This window comes from Typopeltis vanoorti, chromosome 5, assembly GCF_054136105.1.
Source record: "Typopeltis vanoorti isolate ZY-2024b chromosome 5, IOZ_Tvanoo_1.0, whole genome shotgun sequence".
In the NCBI taxonomy this organism is placed as follows: Eukaryota; Metazoa; Arthropoda; class Arachnida; order Uropygi; family Thelyphonidae; genus Typopeltis; species Typopeltis vanoorti.
Genome location: NC_143553.1, coordinates 33,505,953 through 33,528,734, shown reverse-complemented (window position 1 = coordinate 33,528,734; position 22,782 = coordinate 33,505,953). Strand labels below are relative to the sequence as shown.

The following is a 22,782-nucleotide window of genomic DNA, read 5'->3' as shown; positions in this document are numbered from 1 at the left end:
AGTTTATCATAATCCTCATAGTTCAGTCATGCATCCTGTATCCAAAGATCCCACATAGCATCTCCCAAGTTAGAACTGCATGAGTACTGTCACCAATTGATAGCATAATGGGCATATTCTCAGAAACAGTAACCAAATCCAGCACACTTACATAGGTTGTGCTTCCATCACTTCCTTTTCCTTCTTCTCCCTTATGCTTTTACACCTATCTTATGTCCATAGTTGAAAACATCTATAATGATTGCTCTTATATTATTAGAAGGGAGGTAAAAAAATGCTTAAAGTAATGTTACTGTGTTAGGATTATATCTTTCTTGTAATGTTACATATAAAGTTTGCGATATGTATAAAAGTTTTTTTTTTCTTCACTCTACAGGAGACACTGTACAAGTGTGGAAACTTAAATTTTGTAAAATAATTTCTAACTAGGAATTGTGTGAAGGGTGTGGGTTGCAGAGTTTAGGTGACAGGAAGGAGACATGTGAACCCTGACCCCCCCCCCCCCCAAGGATAAGCCGTTATCATTCACTACTGATGGTGCCAAATTTACACCACAACAGTTTAACATAGTTGGGTTTTTCCACATTTTGTCAAAGAACAGTTGATTTATGGGAAACTCGGTTATATAGGAGTGGATATTTATTTCTAAAAACCAGGAATTTTATCCATTAATTTGGAAGTAAAAGAAACTAGTACTTGGAACTTTGGCACTACCAAAGGTAGCACCTAAATTTGGTGCAGATACTTGACATATCATATATGAGTTCTAATTATGGAATCCATTTACCACTCCTATTGGTAAACAAAGAAAGTCTGAGGATATCGCAAGTGCTGTGAATGGGAATACAATACACCATGAAACTTTCATAGTATATTGTATTTCCCATTTACAGAAATACAAAAATATGCAAACAAAAATTTTTTTGTTTGTGTGTGTGATGGGTGGAAGCAGAGAAAAACCTTATTGAAAAACATTACAAACTGAGATGAGTTTGTAGTGCAGATCTCAAATCTCTTAGAAATTAAAGGATAGTAACTGGTTCAAAGAATGAAAAATTTTAAATCTACAAGCATTCCCCAACTTAAGTAAAATGTTTATAATTCACCATTTTTCTACTCCTTTTGCTATAATTTGCATAAGTCCATATGTAACTCAAATTTTGCATAAGTCGGTTTTAATCTCTTTGCCTGTTACTTGTTAATGGTATGTGTATATAGTAGTGCATTAACATGTTTTAAAGGTTATTCTGTTAGTTTCATAGAAAATAGAAAAATATTTTAAAAATGTTAAACTTGGTCATGTCATTCACCCTTATGAAATATCGAGAGATGACACAGTGGCTTGTTTTTAACCTCTTCATAATCTCTTTGCACTTTTAAGAACTGCAAGACGTTTAGGATACATGCAAAGACTAAAAATGTAGAAAAACTGAAGAAAATGGATTCACACACTACATTGGCCATCTGTCTTGCAGAAGGCTACCATTAGATGGCAGGTTAAGTAAAAGGTTTATAATTCACCATTTTTCTAGCCCTTCACTATAATTTGTATAAGTCCAAATTTATATAAATCGGGAACTGCCTGTATGTATTCTGTTTTAATTATTAATTAAATATTATATCCTGCTAAAAATTTCCATACAAAAGTAAAGGTTAAATACAAATTTATTTTAATGGTTGATATATATCATTTCCTTTACATTAGCCATGCTCGTTACTTATATACATTATACTCACTATAAATATTTATTAGGTAAAGTGCAGCAGAGTACAAGAGTTTGCTATACAGTTTAACTGAAACAGTCTGTACAAGTTTTATTTAAAACATACTGTATTCACAAAGTTAAATAAATAGCGACTTAATTAGCATATTGCACAATTTTCTTAAATGCTAATTAGTGACTTAAAAAATCAATTTCTGCTTTGACACATTTTCCAGTAGCTACATCTAGTGCACTAACTTTGATTTCTGTATCCCCAAATATCATCCTTGTTTGAATCTCCCGGCAATGAACATATTTGTCAGATAGGTCCAAAATAAGAGTGGCACACCGATGAACACCAGGATCAGTAATAAAATGAATATTATCATGATCAGTGCAATAGATGTGAATCACACTACATCGTTGTCCAGCTTTAGCAGGAGTGTAGCTCCGTACTACAACATCTCCTAGTCCAACGGATTGGTCCACTGTGACAAATTTGTCAAAAACATCAGAGCACCACTGTATGCCATCTTTTATCACTAATTTGTCTGGTGGATGAACATTATGAATGAAGCGATTTAATATGCCGACACCATATGTCATCCTTAAGCGTCGAACATTAACTACAGTTGGATCTAATCCAAATAAAACAGCACCCTTAAGAATTGCAAGACTTACACCTTGTGGAATAATAACTCTGATATGTGAAGAAAAGGCATCTCTCACCTCTTTTTGTAAAATGAGTGACTCTGCAAAACCACCTACCAAAAACAAATAAGTTATAGCATAATTGCATGCATTTAATACAGAAAGAATATGTTTTTTGATTTCTTCAATTGTTTTGTGAAAGAGTTTCTGCATTGCTTCTGGTTCAAGCCTTAGCATTCCTTGTGATGACCATTTTATATCCTTGTTTCCATATTTTTTAATTGCTGATTCAACCTAGATTAAAAGAAAAAAACGTAAATGTAAATATAAAAATCATAATACAACTCACAGTTATATGTATCCAGATTTGTAAACACATTCTTTAACATTTAATGGGAACGTGAAGAGGATTAAGAAATATGGTCAACTCCACACTATAGCAGACTTGTAGAACTAATATGATATGAGGGTGGTCTGAAAAGTTCTCAGCCTTGACCATAGATGGCAACACTATCGGCAAGATTTTTTTTTTCAAGTTGGTACATCTGTCATGAGCATCCATGTGAAATTGCAAGTCATTCTATCAAGTAGTTTGTTTTATACAGCTGTATGAAGCAAAAGTGTTGTCTGTATCCCTAGAAATGGATAAAATTGAGTATCATGCAGTTATAAAATTCTTTGTAAAAAAAGGTTTAAAGCCAACAGAAATTCATTTGAAGTTCATAAAAGTTTCTGTGCACGCTTCTCCTTCATTTTTGACAATTAAGAAATATAGCATCGGTTGAATCAGCCAAGTTTAAACATGGCCGTACCAGCCTTGAAGATGATTCACATGAAGGACGCTCAAAGTGTAACAACACCAGAAATCATTGATCAAGTGCCCGATATGATATTGGATGACTGGCAAATCAAAGTGTGTGAAATTGCTGAGACTATAGGCATTTCAAAAGAACGTGTAAGATATATTTTGCATGAAGAATTGCAAATGAAAAAGCTTTGCACAAGATGGGTGCCGCACTTGCTCACAGCAGATCAAAAACACACTCAGTTGAAAATCTCTGAACAGTGTTTGGAGCATTTTAACAAGAATAAAACTGATTTTGTGTATCAGTTTATTACTATGAATGAAACTTGGATTCACCATTACACACCAGAATCCAAACAGCAGTCAAAACAATGGACAGAAGCCGGTTGTTCAGCACCAAAAAAAAAAAAAAAAGACAAAGTCGGTTCCATCAGCAGGAAAGGTCATGGCATCAGTGTTTTGGGATGCTAAAGGAATTTTGCTTATTAATTATCTTGAAAAGGGTAAAACAATAACCGGGGAATATTATTCTGATCTTTTAACCAGACTAGATGAAAAATTCGTGAGAAAAGACCCGGTTTGCAGAAGAAGAAAAAATCATCTTTCATCAGGACAGTGTACCTGCCCACAAAGGTGTTTTGGTAATGGGAAAATTAAGGGATCTGCACTATGAATTGTTGGAACATCCACCCTATTCCCCAGATTTGGCTTCCTCTGACTTCTGTCTCTTCCCAAAACTAAAGCTCTTCCTCGCTGGTCATTGTTTTTCTTCGAATCAAGAGGTGAATGCAGCTGTAGAGGAGTATTTTGCAGATCTTACTGAGAACCACTACAGGGATGGGATAATGGCACTGGAGCATCACTGGAATAAATATATTAGTTTAAGGGAGATTATGTTGAAAAATAAAAATAATTTTGAAATTATAAATTCATTTTTTCATTGTTAGGCTGAGAACTTTTCAGACCACCCTCGTATATAGTGAAAGGTTTGCTCTAGTAAATTTTCTTAAGTATTGCAGTGATCAGTCAAGACTTTCCTATAGTTTGTTAGTGAGAAAATTCCAGATTTACAAACATTCTTTCATATATTTAATTAGAAAACAGAGAACATTAAGCTCTCGCTATACCAAACTTGCAGAGCCAAAAAAAAAAAAATAATAATAATAATAATACTTTGTTACAATGGAAGGTTTGGATAGTAAATTTTATCACAAATAGCACTGATCCTTCAAGTTAAGACCTTTCTGTAATTTGTTAAAAGTGAATTACCAGACAAAACTAGCTGTACACTCAAATAATAAATAGTATTTTTTTCTATTCTGGTATCTCTACACTTTTAAACACCCATTAAATTTTTTAATCATATATACTGCTTGGAAAGAAGTCAACAGACACAACAAACAGCCATGGCACCCATCTTAATAAGATGCAGGACCTCCTTTCGCTATAGTGTCTGCAGCAATCTTATACAGGCATGATAGTGATCAATGGGAATTTTGGATCATTCTTCCTCCAGGCATGTAATGAGGTCTGGACTGTTGTGGGGTAGATGTCCCTTAATCTCACCTGATGCTCCAGTGCATCCCCAGATGTTCAGTAAGATTGAGGTCAGTTAAGTACGGTGATGTTCATAACCATAAACCACGCAGTTACAGCAGCAATCTTATGACACAGTACATTGTCTTGCTGAAAGAGACAATGGTCAGTTTAGTAGGAAGCATTCAACTGTCTAGAATGTTCAGAAACCTCTCAGAGTTCATGTGGTATCACAAACAGAGGTCCAAGGCCAAACCAGGACTATACACCGTCACACTGCCCCCTCCAATGTTCACAGTTGGAGTGACGTGCTCTAGTAAGAGACGTTCACTGGGCATCTGCCACCATCCATCTGCTCAGTAGAGGGCGTAGCATAATTCATTGCTCCATAACACAGCTTTCTAAGCTTCCACATCCCACTGTACACGCTCTTTGTGCCACTGAAGAGAATGCTGCATGTTGGTTCAGGTAATGTGTGGCTTGCATATTGTGGTCCTTCCATGGAAACCCATGTTACGAGCCTCGGTTCTGAATATTTTGTGCAGATTCATGTTCCAGATGATGCCTGGAACTCCATATTCAATGTGTTAACCAACAAATGGCAGTTTTTACATTCTTTGTCCTATGGTCACATTCAATGAGTGTGGTGGGTCATCCACTGCTGGTAGCACTTGCAGTCGACTCCCTGTGCTTCCATCTCAGTATGGTATCATTGATTGTTGACCTAGGATGGCCCAATTTCCAAAGAGATAGACCCGCAACATGGCATCCTATCACTGTGCCTTTTTCAAACTCCATCAGTTCCCTTCTTGCAGCCATTTCATTTGGACACAGTTGCAGTGACTTGGGATCATCATATACTGGTTACATTCTTCTTGTAACCATATACTGGTTATAAACACACAACTCATTACATGGCATGATGCACTGTGCCCATGGGGATGTCTGTTGACTTCTTCCCAAGCAATGTGTGTGTGTGTGTGTACACACACACACACACACACACACGTGGAATATGTCATTCTGAGCAAGACTCCTGATTTATGCAGGGCAACCATTGTAAACTTCTATACATCCATATTTAAGGATGGTCAAATATATATCTACTCCAGCTGGCTTTCCACATTTCAGCCTTTTGATGACTTTTCTACCTCATATACTGACAGTACGCCTGACTGCATTCCTATTCACCACACTGTCAGGCAATGCATTCCACTCATCTACTGCTCTCCATGTAAAAAACCTGCTCGTTACACAGTTCCAGACATGGTCCCTTGTTCTATCCCTTCTCCCATTCCATGAAAAATTTCTTCCACGTTAATAACAACCCCATATGAACTTAAACTTATCAATTATATCCTCTCAACCTCTTCATATTCACAAGGCTTTGCAGTCTTCATTCCCTCAATCCTTCTTCATATCTCACATCCTAAAGACTGGTTACCACCTTGGTCAGTCTTCTCTGGACCCTTTCATCATCTCCTTGCGGAGATGTATAATGCTATGCATTAAGGGAAAGGCATTTTGTATAAATTAATTTATCCAGCTCTCTACTTTACTAATATTATTATCTATTTACATATTTACTTTGCCATCTTAACTAAATATTGAATCTTAATAGCTGAAATAGTTTACTCTGTTTATAGGTTCATTACAAATCTTGATATTTTCAACGTTCCTGTCTAATTTTCAGTTTATTTTTTTTTTATTGTTGAAGATGTGCTTTGCATTATGGGAGATACTGAGACAAGGAGCGATGAGAGCTTGGTCCACCTTTGCTACGAGTTGCCTCAGTCCTGAACTACTTCAGGTGCAAACTTTGTTTGCCTACACTTGGGTAAAGGATTAAACTAAATTTATTATAGTCTAACCAAGTGGAAAATAAACTTCCTAAATGATACATAGCCCCCCCCCCCACTTCCCGACATTTGCAGACTGTAAGCACGAGGGTGTATTAGCTGAAACAGTCAGTTCTTTAAACAAATGAAACTTTGTTTGCCTACACTTGGGTAAAGGATTAAACTAAATTTATTATAGTCTAACCAAGTGGAAAATAAACTTCCTAGATGATACATAGCCCCCCCCCCCACTTCCCGACATTTGCAGACTGTAAGCACGAGGGTGTATTAGCTGAAACAGTCAGTTCTTTAAACAAATGAAACTTTGTTTGCCTACACTTGGGTAAAGGATTAAACTAAATTTATTATAGTCTAACCAAGTGGAAAATAAACTTCCTAGATGATACATAGCCCCCCCCCCCACTTCCCGACATTTGCAGACTGTAAGCACGAGGGTGTATTAGCTGAAACAGTCAGTTCTTTAAACAAATTAAGGTGTAGCAATGTGCTCTCAACTTCCACCTCCTATTGCTAACTTATACATGGAATCTTTCGAAATTTTGCACTACTAAAGTCAACTCCCCCTCAAGTCTTTGCCATTTGGCTGTATGGTCAGGCTCTTGCTAACTTTTTACTGTTCCTGAATAATATCCAACCCAACATTAATTTTACCATTTAAGACTAAAAAGAAAAGACTGGCTTTCCTAGTTACTTTGGTTACAAAGCAAATGGATAGGGCCTTCTTGTATTCAGGTTGCCTCGCCCACAAGTACACACAGGCAAATACCATTTTGCATCACCATCCTGTCCAGAAACTTGGAATGTTCTAAATTTTATCCTCCTAGGAAGAGCAAATCCAAAAAAAAAACATCTGGAACAAAAAATTCTGTTTACATCATCTAAACAAGATACAACAGAAAAATCAAACTTCTTAAAAAGAACAAGAATCCCTGCCCCTCAACCAGAGTATAACACATGCCATATCTTTACCCAACATCAAAAGTACAATACATAGACTGTGCTTGCTTCTAAAACAGAACAATCTACAAACCTGTAAACAAATCAAGTGCCATTAGGATGTTTTTTTCTTCTTCTCAGGTGTCAACAAGAGACTCTGTATTTCAAATAGATGATACATAGCCCCCCCCCCCACTCACCTTGTTCAGAAAAAAAAGATCCTTCAGTATAGGTAACCACAAAATGGCTCAGATGAAGACCATTTCATCAGATGGGGGGATAGCCAAGCTATTATGCAATATCCAATTTAATCCAAAGCTATTCCTTCAAGCTCTACAGAGCTCAGTTACCTGCAATAAAAATGATACTGTGATTCTTCAAAAATTGTCATCTTCTCATCAGCATTAATCACGAAGAGTGCCACCCATCCTCCAGTGCATGTGACTTTTCTTGCTTTCAAGGTCACTTCATATTCAGTCTTTGCTGAGTGTATATCATTAAATTGCCTTAATAATGCTAGCCTGAACTGACAAAACACTGGCCTGTAAATAATTCAGTTAGTAAATTATTTATTTTCATTCCACTTTCATATCATTTTTGTCACAGAATTTTCATCATGAATCAGTACCAATTATTATTATGGCTTTTCCAAGGACTCATCAAAAGAGTGCTCCTCTGTCAAAAACCAGTTAAAAAATTTCGATCTAAGGAGGTTCTAAACTCCAATTTCTGTCCAATTATATTTCTTAAAATAAAATTGTGATTATTGCACTTAAACTTGTTCTAAAATCAAGTTGCTTACATCTTAATATCTGTTCTAAGATTTGATTTTTAATTGTATTCATCAGAATTCTATAAAAATGTTTTTCAATGTGGACAGTTGAGTTCCCTCCAGTTTTCACATTCAGTGAGATTGGCTTTCTTTGTTATTAATTTGCTAATTCCTTCTTTCAGTGATCTTGTCCTCATTAGTTAGCAACAAGTCCTTTTTATCTCCTATTGCATTTTTTTTTGTTTCCTTCTTTTAGCGTATATTTTCCTTGCTACCTCATATAATTTTGCCATTTGGTAAGGCTGCAGAATTGTGACCTACTTATGCCTTTCAGCTTTTTCCATCTCTTGTCAATCTTTTAACATAAAATAAAATAAAAAGTTAATTTAACAGATTAGCAGCAAAGTTACTATTTCCCAAAATTCTGAAAATTTTAAGACCATTTAATACGAATGTGATTGATGGCAAAAAGAACTTCATAGCAATGGTCATAAATTTGAAAGAGCTTATATGAAGGATTTTTTTTTATTGTTCCAAAAGATCCTTGAAATGTTTCATGTGGCTAGTAGAAATTCCATGTTCTGCAAGACCATATTTCCCAATTCTCATGGAAAGGCTTAGACGTTGGTTATGCATTTTTTACTAAGTAATTTAAAGAAATTACAATGTCAACTAGGATATACATTAAAATAAATTTTAATATACTTCAATATTTCAGCATTTTCAAGAAACTTAAGAACAAGACACGTGCACTCAGGCACAACAAACAGTAAACGAGGAAGAAGCAGGAAGCTATTATTTCTCCTGAAGTCCCGATGGTGTCCCCTAGCGGGCAATGTTGGTATTCTTGGGCAATTGGGCTGAAGGTCTTCTGTTGAAAGGCTTATACGCTGGTTAAACATGATAGCAATTGAGGAATTGACAGCGTACACTAGAAATATAAATTAAAAGCAACTTTAATAAATACTTTCCGATATTTCGGCAACGTCACGTTGGCATCTTCTTGGGAACTTAAAATAAAGAACAGGTGCACGCAAGTGCTACATAACAGCAAATGAGAACCGAAGTGAGGAAGCTACCATTTTCCTAAAGTCCTGATGGTGCCCCATGGTGGTCTATATTGGTAATTATTGGCCTTTGGGCTGAAGTTCTTCTGATATATGTTTCCCAAATTTGGGGTAGTCTTATGCACCCAAATTTGTTGAGGTTTGGCATGTTCCTAAGGGCTGAGGCTGATTCCATGAATAGTCTTCCATATTTGAACTTACTGCAGTGTATTACTGTGGCTTTCTTCCACCTTATTCTGTGGCGGGTATCTAGAGCATGGTCTGCAAGCCCAGAGTGACTGTACTGGTGAAATCGGATGTAGTCCTTGTGTTCTGAGATTCTGATATTTGCTGTCCTGCCTGTTTGGCCAAAGTAGGACAATTTACAGCTGCAAGGGACCTGGTATACACCAAGTAGGTCTAGGGGAAGTGGTTGGTCTTTAGTGGAGCAGATAAAGGATGCCAATTTTCCATATGGTCTGTAACAGGTGGTTAAGTCATGTTTTTTTAGGATTTTTTTTGATTTTTTCCAAGGTGCCTCGGATGTAGGGGATGGTGATGGATTTAGAGTAATCTTTCTTGTGAAGGAGGGGAGGGGGAGGTGGGTTGTGGATAACTGGTTTAAGTATTTTTTGGATTTTTTTTTTGTGTGTGTGGGGGGTAGCCATTGGCTGAGAAAGTGTTAAGGATGTGATTTAATTCAGTGGTTAGGGCTTGATCATTTGAACAGATAAGTTTTGCCCTGTTGAATAGTGTCTTAATAACTCCATATTATTGTGAGGGGGGGGGGGATTGTTGGTGAATCAACAATCCTCCGCTTCTTAGACATACTGATGGAACCTTGGTTCCCATCGGTATGTCTAGGAAGGGGAGGCTATTGTTTTTCTCTTTTTCTAGGGTGTTGATTGTTTTAGTGTGTTAAGAAGGAGAGGAGTGTATCCAGGCCATATGGCCAAATAGCGAACACATCATCAACATAGTGAAGCCATATGGTAGGTTTTTGTGAGGCTGAGTTTAAGGCTTTCTCTTCAAAAGTCTCCATAAAGAAGTTGGCCAAGGGTGGGGAAAGTGGTGAACCCATGGCTGTCCCCTCTATCTGTTTGTAGAATTTTTCCTGCCAAACGAAATAGCCTGAGTTCATTGTGAACTGAAATAGGGCTGAGATATCGGGAGGAAATTTAGCTTGGATTATGGGGGGAAACCCTGACTACCATTCGTTGGATATCAAGGCAGCTCTGAATATATTGAATAAAGAGCCATGGACCAGTGGTTTTGGGGACTGGCGATCCCATGTGAAAATATTGCCATTCACTAACTTGCATTTGGCCAGCATGGTGAATTTATGGCCTAACCTTCCAAGATGAATCTGACAGAAATAAAATGGCCCTCATTCCCTGTAGGCCAGATTGTCTATCTATGGCAGCAGGCGGTTAAACATGAAGGCAGAGGGTGCTAAGAATCTCCAGATAACCAGATCATGCTGCCATTGGAAACTAGACATTGGAACACTAAACTGTAGGACTCTGAGCAGTGAAGCACAGCTAACTGAACTAACTGAAGAGCTAAAGTGACTAAAATGGAACATTCTTGGACTGTGCAAAGTCCAAGAATAAAAAGACGTAATGGTGAAGAAATTCTTCAATTAAAAAATTGAGATATACTATATTATAGAGGCCAAGATAAGGAAAGAATCAGTGAAGTTGGATTCTTGATCAACAAAAAAACTGAAGAACAACATAATAGAATTTGACAGTGTATCTGATCGAATAGCAAGTATTGTTGTTCAAAGATACACTCTTAAGATCATCCAAGTCTATGCACCAACAATAAGTCATACTGATGAAGAAATTGAAGCTTTCTATCATGATGTATCCCAACTCTACAATAAAGGAAAACATCATTTCAGAATTGTAATGGGAGACTTTAATGCTAGAATTGGTATACAACAATCAGATGAAAGCTTAATGGGAAATTTTGGTTATGGCATGAGAGATGACAGAGGAGCAAGGTTAATAGAATATGCAGAAAAAGAAAACATGTGTATCATGAATTCCTTTTTCAAGAAAAAAACACATAGAAAGTGGACTTGGAAAAGTCCAAATGGAGAAACTAGTGAAATTGACTTTATCCTCAGCAGTAAGAAAAACATCTTTCAAGACTGCTGTTATAAACACCTTCAACATTGGAAGTGACCATCGTATGGTATGCAGTAAAATCCAAATAAATTGCCAAAAAGAAAGAAGAAAATGTTTCGTAGATCAAAGCAAAACATAGATGTACACAAACTCAACATTAAAAAAAAAAAAAAGATATATAACAACACAAACTAAACAATAGATTTAAACATCTTATTATAGATGATAATACTGATCTATCAGAAAGTAATGACATTATTACCCAAAATCTTTTACAATGCTCACTTGAAATAGCTGGTACTACAGAACAGAAACAAGACAAAATATCTGAAGAAACGAAGAGAAATGAAGCAATCAATTAACCTGCAGAATAAAATTGAATATACTGAATTGTGCAAAATGATCTGAAAACGTATCACAGAAGAAATAAGAAAATTCAATTGTAAAAATTCATACAACAAACAATTGAAAACAACCATAGTCTCAAAAAGCCAAACAGCAATTAATATGAACAGCAACAAACAGATGGTTGCAATCAAAGTCAAACTACAAGACGAGACGATCACCAGAGATAGATATGCTATATCTAAAAGAGTTGAAGAATTTTACTCAATATTATATCAGGATGATGAATTAAATGAAGAAGAAGACAACTACGACACAGCTGAAATACCACAGATTCTACCAGAAGAAGTTAGTTCGAGCATCCTAAGCTTGCAAAATGGGAAAGCTGCAGGTGAGGATGGAATTATAGCTGAACTTCTAAAAACAGGTGGAGAAATAATCTAAAAACTCTTAGCAAAACTATTTACTTTATGCCTGAAGAAAAATGATGTACCAACAACATGGAAGAAGGCTACCCTAATTCTGATACATAAAAAAGGTGAGATAGAAGACTTGACGAACTACTGATCTATCAGTCTACTATCAGTGGTTTACAAAGTGCTTACAAAAGTCTTAGCTCATAGGCTTTGTGCAACTCTAGACCTAGCACAACCAAACGAACAGGCAGACTTTCGAAGGGGCTTTGGTACAATGGACCATATTCAAGGTGTACAGCAGATTATTGGATGGTGTAATGAATATCGATTACCACTATGTCTTGGTTTTATTGACTATGAGAAAGCCTTTGATTCACTTAAAACTTGTGCAATACTTAAAGCATTACGAAACCAACAAGTGGAGGATCCATACATCAGAACCATCAAATCAGCATACACCAATGCCACAGCAGCAAACACAATATCTCCAAAATTATTCACAGCATGACTAGAAGAAATATTCAAACTTCTTGATTGGGAAGGGAAAGGTCTGAAGATAAATGGAAGATATTTAAGCCATTTATGGTTTGCAGATGACATAGTTATCTTTACTTCAACTGCACATGAATTACAGACTCGTATCTATGAACTTCAAATTGCTAGCAAACAGCTGGCAAACCTAAAGAAAACCCAAGTTATGTTCTTTATGCCTAACTAGAAATAATAAAAGTCAATAATGAGGAAATTAAACAAGTAGATCATTACATATACTTAAGACAACAGATATCAATGGAACAAAATATCTTGGACGAAATTAAAAGGTGCACGATGCTTGGGCAGAAAGCATTTGGCAGAAAGAGTTTTTAACCAATGTATTGGTTCTTCATATGGCTGTGAAACATGGACACTGAATGCAATGGAAATTCAAAAATTAAGGACAACACAATTTAGTATGGAAAGAAGTATGCTCAGTATCACAAAAGAGGGGATATGATAGAAACATCTAAATTACATAAAGGGTTTTACAGGATTGATGAAGAGGGAATGTTTCAGCACTTGGCTAGAGTGAGCAGAACAAGTGGTCATCCCTCCAAGTTCAGTGAAAGTGTGGTTAGCAGGAGCATGTGAACTAAGTTTTTTTGCTTGGAGAGTTGTTAATGAATGGAATAAGTTGCCAGATTCGGTTGTTAGAGCTTTGTCTGTTAATGGGTTCAAAGAGAGGTATGATAAATTGTTTGGGTCTCCAGCAATGAGTCTTTGGACTCCATGGAAGTGCTGGTGCAATAATAATACTGTTTTCAGTATACAAATAGCTAATTATGGTAATATACTATGCTCAAATGTTTACTGTTTGCTTTATGCTATGGTAAAACAATATACATGTAAACAATAATATAATTTTTTTTTTTTTTATCAGCTATGTAGATTTCCTGTGCGATTGTTGTTGTTGAAGTAAGCATAATATCTTAAGAAAGATTTGCATATCATATTTAGAATCAAATATACTAAAGATCTTAAGAGAATGATATATATTTTACTTACCGAATGTCCTTTATACTTCTTGTGGTAGTCAATAAAAGAAAATGGCAATGATATATTAAGAGGGTTAGATTTGTATGGACTTGCATTTCTCTTTCTAGCTTCAAAAGCAATCATAAGGTCTATGTAGCCTGTTGGCCTTTTTGTTTTAAACTGCTGTATGAAATCTGCTCCAAAAATCTCATGTAGTAGTTTTTCAAACTCAAGATCCACTCCTACTGAGCCATGAGGTCCACCAGTAGCTTTCTGTATTTCTTTCAGAGTTCCTTGTTTATCAAGTAGCTCATGCACTGTAATATCTACAGTACCTCCACCACAGTCAACCACCATATATTGGGTACCTAATTATAAAATATAATCATTCAAAAATTATTAAAATGCATTACATTATTAAGGGCCATTTCTGAAAAGCAGTTATCACTTAAATTTTTTTAAATAATAAAATATATTTTAATTGTGACAGTAGAGTTGAAGTACAATAAAAAACGAAATAGCAAATTTAAGCTTTTTTTTTTTTTTTTTTCCAGTTTACACTAAATCAGTGGTGACCCGTGAAGCTTTAAGTGGGGGTGCTGCCTATACAAAATAATTAAAAAAAAATTCTTTTTTTCCTAATCAGTAACCAAATTTATTAGTAAATAAATCTACATATTTATTTATTAATAAATTGGTTACTAATTAGGAAAAAAATAATTTTTTTAAAAATTATTTTGTATAGGCAGCACCCCCACTTAGAGCTTCATGGGCCACCACTGCACTAAATAGTTTCAGGACTGAATCGGTATGTAGAATCTCGTTCTAGTGAAGCCTCCAACGGTATAGTCGGAAAATGATGCATGTGCTTTGTTTGAAAGACTAGAGTTTGTTTAAATTGCAAAAAACAGAAGCTATTTTTAGCTGAAGGAAAGTTAGCAAGTCTCATACAGAGATGGCAGGATTTTTTTCTCTTACAATCTTTAATTTTGCTTTCAGGAAAATAACAGCAGTTAACAGATGTTATATGCCCACTCAAGCTTAGCAGCTTTGACAAGCCTAAACCATTAGGTGATTATCTGGATTTGACTCTTAAATAGTTCAGAGACATTGAGTCTTAAATAATTTTGATACTTGGTCAGAAGACTGAATTATGTGATTCCCAAATAATTCATTTTTAAAAAATGCAAAGAATTCAATATCAGATCTTCACCTTACAGTGCACTTCTTTAATTAGTATCCAGTTGCTTCTGAATAAATGAAGATGGATTGAATACAAGTAATATGAAACTTAGTTGACCAAACTGTATTCTATTCTATACAGGCTGAACTAAATTCACTATAGTATTAATGTAATCAAGACACACACACACACACCGTGCCTATCATCACTCTCTCTATCTTGATGTATTTCATGATAATTCCATTCTAAGAATTTAGTTATTCCTTTGGTTTGGTATATTTATTAGATATTTGGGGGCTCACTTTGTATTTTTGCTTTGATATGGAAGAGAACAGATGGCCATTTTCCATCATCTCCTTAAGAAAACTGCTAAGATATTGTCCACTCCATACACAGGATTTTTATTATATTTTATTACCCTTTTTGGACTAAGAAAGATACGCTTTTAGTATCATGTTTTTCTGTTTGTTCTCATTGAGAATCATGTTAGGAGTGATATTCATTGGATGTTTTAGGGAGTTTTAAAGGGAAATTGATGAAATTAATACTGGAAAACTAGGCTCCTTTTGATGCTTTTCTTTCCTACTACCTTCTTTGCATAGGAGATTTATCTACTATATAATGTTGTAGTAAGCTTACGAGAGTTGTTTGAAAAGCTTGGTAAAAAAAATAAGTTAAACACATTTTTTTTGGAAAAAATCACCTTTATTAGTCCCCATCGAAGTCTGCACGTTTGGTCCAGAAAATGTCACCACAGTGAGTTTCCAATTTTTTCATCCCATCTAAAAAGTAGGATTTGTCAAATTATGCAAATAGTCATTGACAGCATTGATAACATCCTCGTTCGAAGACATTTTTCCCACCGAGCTGAATTATTAAGTTTGGGAACAAGAAGAAATCACATGGGGCCAAGTCTGGAGAATACGGTTGATGTGGAACCAATTCAAACCTCAATTTGTGCGATTTTGCCATTGCGATGGCCGATGTGTGGGATGGTGTATTGTCTTAATGAAAGAGCACTTTTTGTACGCCAATCTTGGCCGTTTTTTTCTTCAGTTCTTCTTTTAAATGGTCCAACAATGATGCATAATAGACTCCTGTTATTGTCTTACCCTTTTCCAAATAGTCTATCATGATAATTCCTTGGGAATCCCAAAAAAACAGTGGCCATCACCTTCCCAGCTGACAAAACGGTCTTCATTTTTTTTGGTGTTCTTTCACTGGGCATTGTCCACTGTTTTGACTGCTGCTTGGACTCAGGTGTGTAGTGGTGGATCCAAAGTTTCGTCTACAGTCATTGGTGCAAAAAATCCAAATTGTGATTGAACATCACCAAGCACTGCATTGAAATGTTTTTCACATGTGTTTTTGATCGACAGTCAACAATCATGACACCCATCGGCACGCACTTTCACTCAGTGTCTTCCATAACGATACCATGGATTTTGTCAATAATTTCTTTCATAGTGACCTCAGTCGGGCGTTCGGAGAGCGCTTCATCTTCGATGGATTACGACCATGTTTAAACTCATTTATCCAAAATAAATAGTCTTTAATGCTGGTTCAGAGTCCCCATGAACTGCATCTAACTCGGCTTTGATCTGCACAGCCGTCCACTTCTTTAAATAAAAGTGTTTTATCACTGCATGAAACTCATTTTTCTCCATTTTTATAAAAAAACAGGAACATGGTTATTTTAAATGTTTGCCAAATGAGAACTACACATTGCAAGTGGCTAAAATTTTGCCAGGGGTCATGAAAAAGATGATATGTGCTGACACTGGTATGAATGAATGAATTGTGTTGCTGTCTACTGGAAAGTTACCAAACTTTTCAAACAACCCTACTCTTTGTCTCCTTACATAATCTTTTAGTCTCTTCTTCTTTTCAAAAAGAATAGCCAGGTAGTCACAGCTGGAATAAGATGAGTTCTCTGACAAGCAGTCCTTATTTTCAAGGTCTTTATTATCAAGCACAGATTATAACGGAGTGTTTGAGAAAGGCCATAGTCTTAGCATTTGAAATATCTCAGTTGGTTTAGCATACACTTTGACGTTTGAATGTTGTAGTTAAATGTACAGATAAGTATATGTGACTAAACAGTTTAGTTTTTTACAATATACAATAATTATTCAATTATTTAACTATAGCAAGAAAACAATTTGCTGTGTAGATAACTGGTGACACAATTACATGGAGCTGTACCAGAAGTTGGCTGGCTGACATGTACATTCAAGAGTTGGTTAATTGCAGGTTTGGTCATTTGAAGATTCAGTGATTGAGAAATAATATTTATATATATATACATATACACATGTTTAGTTCCAGAGATGTTTTGGTTTTTTGTGGTAATAAAAACATATCATAAGTGTCTTAAGATGGAAACTCCTGCCTCATACAAAACCTACACTGAAGTCTATAACACTGCAAACAATCATTAATAGTCTGACTTTGAAAAGGCTAAATGTATGTTTTCTATGACAGTGGCAGTCATACCTTCTAGTTCCTTGAAAAAGCTGTTGGCTGCGATTTCTGCACATACAGGGTGTTCGGGATAAATTTGACATATTTATAATTAATTATATTTTTCCGTAAGTTACATGTATTATCACACACTTCTCTTCATTTAAAAGTTTGGACCCTTCTTCATTCATATACAAGATGTCAGAAAGGATGGATAGCTGGAACCCACCTGAATCATGGAAGAGAATAACTTGTATCATGATGATTCGTGCCCGCCATCAAAATAAGGATATTACGACTGCTGCCCAATGCTCCCTGAATACAGTAAAAACAACCAGGCATGAACTAGAGACTTGCAATGGTGACTACGAGGATGTAGCAAGAAGAAAGATCCCTAGCAGATGATCTGATTGCGTTCGTACAGCAGAATTCCTCGCAAATCTGCAGGAACAGGTGTTGAAGAACCCTGGCATTGGAATTCGGGCTTTGTTCGTGGAGTTGCTAACTGTAGTCAAGCCCTGGATAACAAGGGTAGCCAATGGTAGGCCGTATGTATGGCAGCAGGATTCGGCCCCTTGCCACACCTCTGGGAAAAGTCAAAAATGGTTGTCTGAAAATTTCTACGACTTCACCAGTCCAAATGTTTGGCCTCCAAACTCCCCAGACCTTAACCCCATGGATTATTTTGTATGGGGCGCAGTTGAAAAAGACACCAATCGCACTTCCAGTAATACAAAAGCCCAGTTAATGGATAAAATTAAAACAGTTTTTGCGGCCCTTCCCAGGGAGACTGTGGCATCAGCTTGTTCGAGGTTCCGAAGCAGAATTGAAGCTGTGATCGATGCTAATGGTGGTTATTTTGAGTAAATCTTGTTGATAGTATTGTAATTAACTCTGCCTGTAATGTTTTTTTGTCAATTCATTAAATTTAATAGATACAAAGAAGATTTTCTTTTTCCTTACGAAACTGTCAAATTTATCCCGAACACCTTGTATCTATGCTCCTACCTCTCTCTCACACACACACCCAAATAGCAGTATTGCGACATCACCTAAAGAAAAAACTGATCTCTTGGGATCATTTTTCAGTTTTAACTCTGACATAAATGATTAAGGTAAATGACCAACTTTACCCAGAACACTGAATCACATGCCTTCTATGGCCTTCCAGCCAGAAGGTTATCAAAAGAATCTTGAACAACCTGGATGCCAAAAAGGTTCTGGTCCTAATTGTATCCCACAAGTTGCACTCAAGCATGTTCCTAAACTGCCGTGCAGCATAGAGACAGACCAGTGCAGCCAATTCTAAAAATGAGGAAATGAGATAGGTGTCTACCAGATCAGGCTATTGACCTACTGCTCTCATATCAGTGCTTTTCTAAGGTGATGGAGAGAGTCATTGGCAGTTGACTTCTTCAACGCTTGAAGAATTGTCAGCTAATCAGTCACTACCAGTATGGATTCCATCACTCAAGATCCACAGCAAATCACCTCACCTACATTGCAACTGTCCTCTCTGAACACATGCCATAGAGAAGTTTGGAGAAACTTGTGCTGTTGCACTTGACATTTCCAGGGAATTTGATGGGATTGGCAATGTTGGCTTCTTGACAGATTGCCTTCTGTCAAGACTGATTTTCTCTCAGATCTTTCTGCTTATGCAGGTGTCTCTCAGGACTCAGGCTAGAAAGGCAACCAGTGTGGTAAGAAAGTCAAAAGCAGAATATGAAAGGAAATTAACAGTGCAGGCGAAAGATAATCCCAAAGAGTTTTTTTTTGGTATGTTGCAAATAAAATGAATATTCATGTTAGAATGACTTTAATGAATGCCGATGGAAGGGAGGTAACTAAACCAGGCAAAATAATACGATTATTAAGTGAACACTTTGCAAGAGTATATCCAAGTGGAGACATTGTAGCAACAAGAGATGCAAAGGCTTATATGGAAACTGAAGTAAATGAACTGGAGGTGCAAAGTATATTACTGTTGTGGGATTAGATGGCATACTAGCTCAAGTTTTATGAGAAGGTACTAAGGAATTCGTAGTGCCTTTAACCATGTTGTTTAATCTAAGTCTCAGCTCTCGGTTAGTCCTGGGGGGGGGGGGGAAATAGTTCCATTGAATAAAGGAGGCTCCAAGACTGATGTAGTAAATTACTAACTGATCAGCATATCAGAAGTCATGTCAAATTAGTGGAAAAGTTGGTCAAGAGCAAAATCTAGGAATGGATGGACAGAAATGGGATACTATATGGAGGGGGGGGGGGGAGGGACAACATGGCTTTGTAAAGGGTAGGTCATGCCTCAGTAACTTGATAATGTTTTATAGTACAGTGACAGCTGAGTTGGATAAAGGTTTACAGTGATACTGCTGGATTTTGCAAACGATTTTGAGAGGATACCACATGGAATTCTAATCGGTAAACTGGAGCACATGGGATGGATATAAAGTTAGTGAAATGGATAAGAGGGTGGTTGATGAAGAGATATCAGAGAGTAGTTTATTCAGGAATAGAGTCCATTAGAAGGTCCGTAACCAATGACATGCCACAGGGTGCTGTTCTTAGGCCACTACTATTCAATTTGTTCATTAATGATATATGAAAGGATCTGACAGGAGCTATTCAGTTGTTTACCGATGATGCAAAATTGGGTAGAACAATACAGATGATGTTAAAATTTTGCAGGATGATTTGGATAGGCTGGCAGTCTGGGCAAAGGAGAATGGATGTCAGTATAATGTGGCAAAGTGTAAGGTTATGCATTTTGGGGTGAAAAGATTACCAGCTGTATACCACATTGATGGAACTGTACTCCAGGAATAGATACGGAGTTAAAGTTTAGAGGGTATATTGCAGGTCATCGGATGACTCATTACTGAAGAATACCCTGATGAGCAAAGACAAGCAGGTTATTACACCTCTTTATAGAGCCATGGTAAGACTCCCCTCTTGATTACCGCATGCAGATCTGGTTACCTGGTTTTCTTGGGAATGAGGAAGAGGTGGTGAGGATCCAGAGGTAAGTGACCAAGATGATATCAGTCTATGGAATGAATCTCACGAGGAGAGGTTGAAGATTTGTAGTTTACAGAAATCGGTTGATAGGCAGAAAAGAGATGATATGATTGGAACATACAAATTACTGAAAGGTTTTTACAAGATTAATATTGATTTACACCATCTGTTTCTCCTGACCAAACAACAAAAATGTCAGTATAATGCAACCAAGTTTTTAGATTTTTACGATAATTTTCAGTAGCATTCTTTTTGAAATTCTCCATAAAGAGATTTGATAGGATTAGTGACAGGGAAAACCCATAGCAAGTCCTTCTGTTTGTTCCCAATAGTTATTATCCTGAAATGTGAAAAATGTGTTTTCTATGCAATGTTTGAATAGTCTAACTTCTTCAAAAGTTTTTAAAGAAGTTTTTGATCCACTGTGTCATCACTAGGACATTGGTGAACAGATTAACAACATCTGAACTAATTAGGATGTCTGAGGATTCTATATTTAAGTCGTTTACTCTTCAATAAAAGGCAAGGTATTCTTCACATATGATTCCATCTTTCCTATGTGCAGAACTATCAGATTTGACAGCTACTTCACCAAGTTGAGGTTTGGGAATCTCTCCCATCTACAATAGGGCATAATGTAATATCCTGTTTGTGGATTTTTGGTACCCATAAATTCTTGGGACTAAACGGATGTTTCAATGTTAGAGATTTTTTCAATTCTTCTGACCAATTAATTAACTTTTTGATTAAGGCATTCGTTTTGTTATTGTGTGTGTGCACGCATGCACTGCATGTGGAATTCCAGTGTAAGACTATCAGTTGCTGAGAGTGATCATGAAGTACTTGTTTGTGAAGTGATGAAACAAGAACAGGTCACCATCAAAAATGGATACACGTGGAAGCAGGTGATTATAGGAAGCTCTGTAGTCGGTTAGCATCGATACGTTGGGTAGATGAGCTGAACGGAAAAGATGTTGACAGTGCATGGAAACTCGCAAGGCAGTATCTGACAAAAGCAATGTATGACTGCATACCAAGGGTTAAGCGAGTAAATAGAGTGAGAATGAAATGGATGAACAGTTCAATCATAGCTTGCTTGATTTCAAAGAAAATGTTACAGAGGAAGTACAAGCCAGTTGGTGGTGATCAGATTTTGGTTTTTTTTATGTTTAATCATGGCACTCTTTTGTAATGGATGGTAGTGTGAAGTGGCATGTAAAAATCTTGAAGAGTGTAAGGTGCAGGCTAGAAAAGTGATGAGCATGGTAAAGAAATAAAAGGTGCAGTATGAGAGGAGATTGGCTGGTCAGGCCAAGGTTAACTCAAGGGAATTTTTCTGCTAAATGGCAAGCAAGAGGAAGATTAATTATGGCTGACTAACATTGGTGAATAGTCATGGCAGCAGACTAACAGCTGCAAAGGATGTAGTGGAATTATTGAACAAGCACTTTATCAGCATGTATCATACTGGTGTAAACGATCTAGTACAATATATAGAAGAGAGGCAAGTATTAGGAGAATTGGAAGTGAAAGAAACAGAGGTACATCAGGTGTTGGTTGGGTTAGATGTGAATAAGGCTGTGGGAATGGATGACATATCACCACGTATGCTTAAGGAATGTGCACTACATTTGGTTATGCCCTTGACCTGGTTATTTAATGAAAGTCTTGCAGTGGGCAGGGTTCCTAAGGAGTGGAAAGGCAGCAAAATAGTACCACTCCACAAGCATGGTTCTAAGACAGACGTCTCTAACTATAGGCCAGTCTGTATAACTGCAGTTGTGGTCAAGGTGTTGGAGAGATTGGATTAATGGACATGGCATTCTTTATGATGGTCAGCATGGATTTGTAAAGGATAGGTCCTATTTCAGTAATTTACTTGCATTTTATGATAAGGTGACAAGTGTGTTAGATAAGGGAGAATCATATATGAGGGTGGTCTGAAACATTCTTGACCTTGAACATAGATGGCAACACTATCGGCAAGATTTTTTTTTTCTATGTTGGTACATCTGTTATAAGCATTCATGTGAAATTGCAGGTCATTCTATATTTAAGTGATTTGTTTCATACAGCTGTCTGAAGCAAAAGTGTTGTCTGTATCCCTTGAAATGGATAAAATTGAGTATCGTGCGGTTATAAAATTCTTTTTAAAAGAAGGTTTAACGCCAAAATAAATTCATTCGAAGTTCGTTAAAGTTTTTGGGCACTCTTCTCCTTCATTTTCGACTATTAAGAAATGGGCTGCTGAGTTTAAACGTGGCCATACCAGCCTTGAAGATGATCCACGTGAAGGACGTCCAAAAAGTGTAACAACACCAGAAATCATTGGTCAAGTGCATGATATGGTATTGGATAACCAGCGAGTTAAAGTGTGTGAAATGCTGAGACTATAGGCATTT

At 36.6% G+C, this 22,782-nt stretch overlaps 1 protein-coding gene across 1 annotated transcript in view; it reads right to left on the bottom strand.

The window, feature by feature from the left end:
• Positions 1–1,791: 1,791 nt before the first annotated feature.
• The window catches only part of LOC150106300 (heat shock 70 kDa protein 12A-like), a 152,666-nt gene continuing 131,675 nt past the window's right edge, over positions 1,792–22,782 (bottom strand). The window contains exons 9-10 of the mRNA XM_090392973.1: positions 13,747–14,084; positions 1,792–2,648 (exon numbers count right to left, since the gene is read on the bottom strand). Coding sequence (XP_090249099.1) covers positions 1,896–2,648; positions 13,747–14,084 — 1,091 coding nt within the window. The 3' untranslated portion in view covers positions 1,792–1,895. The remainder of the gene's footprint in view (positions 2,649–13,746; positions 14,085–22,782) is intronic.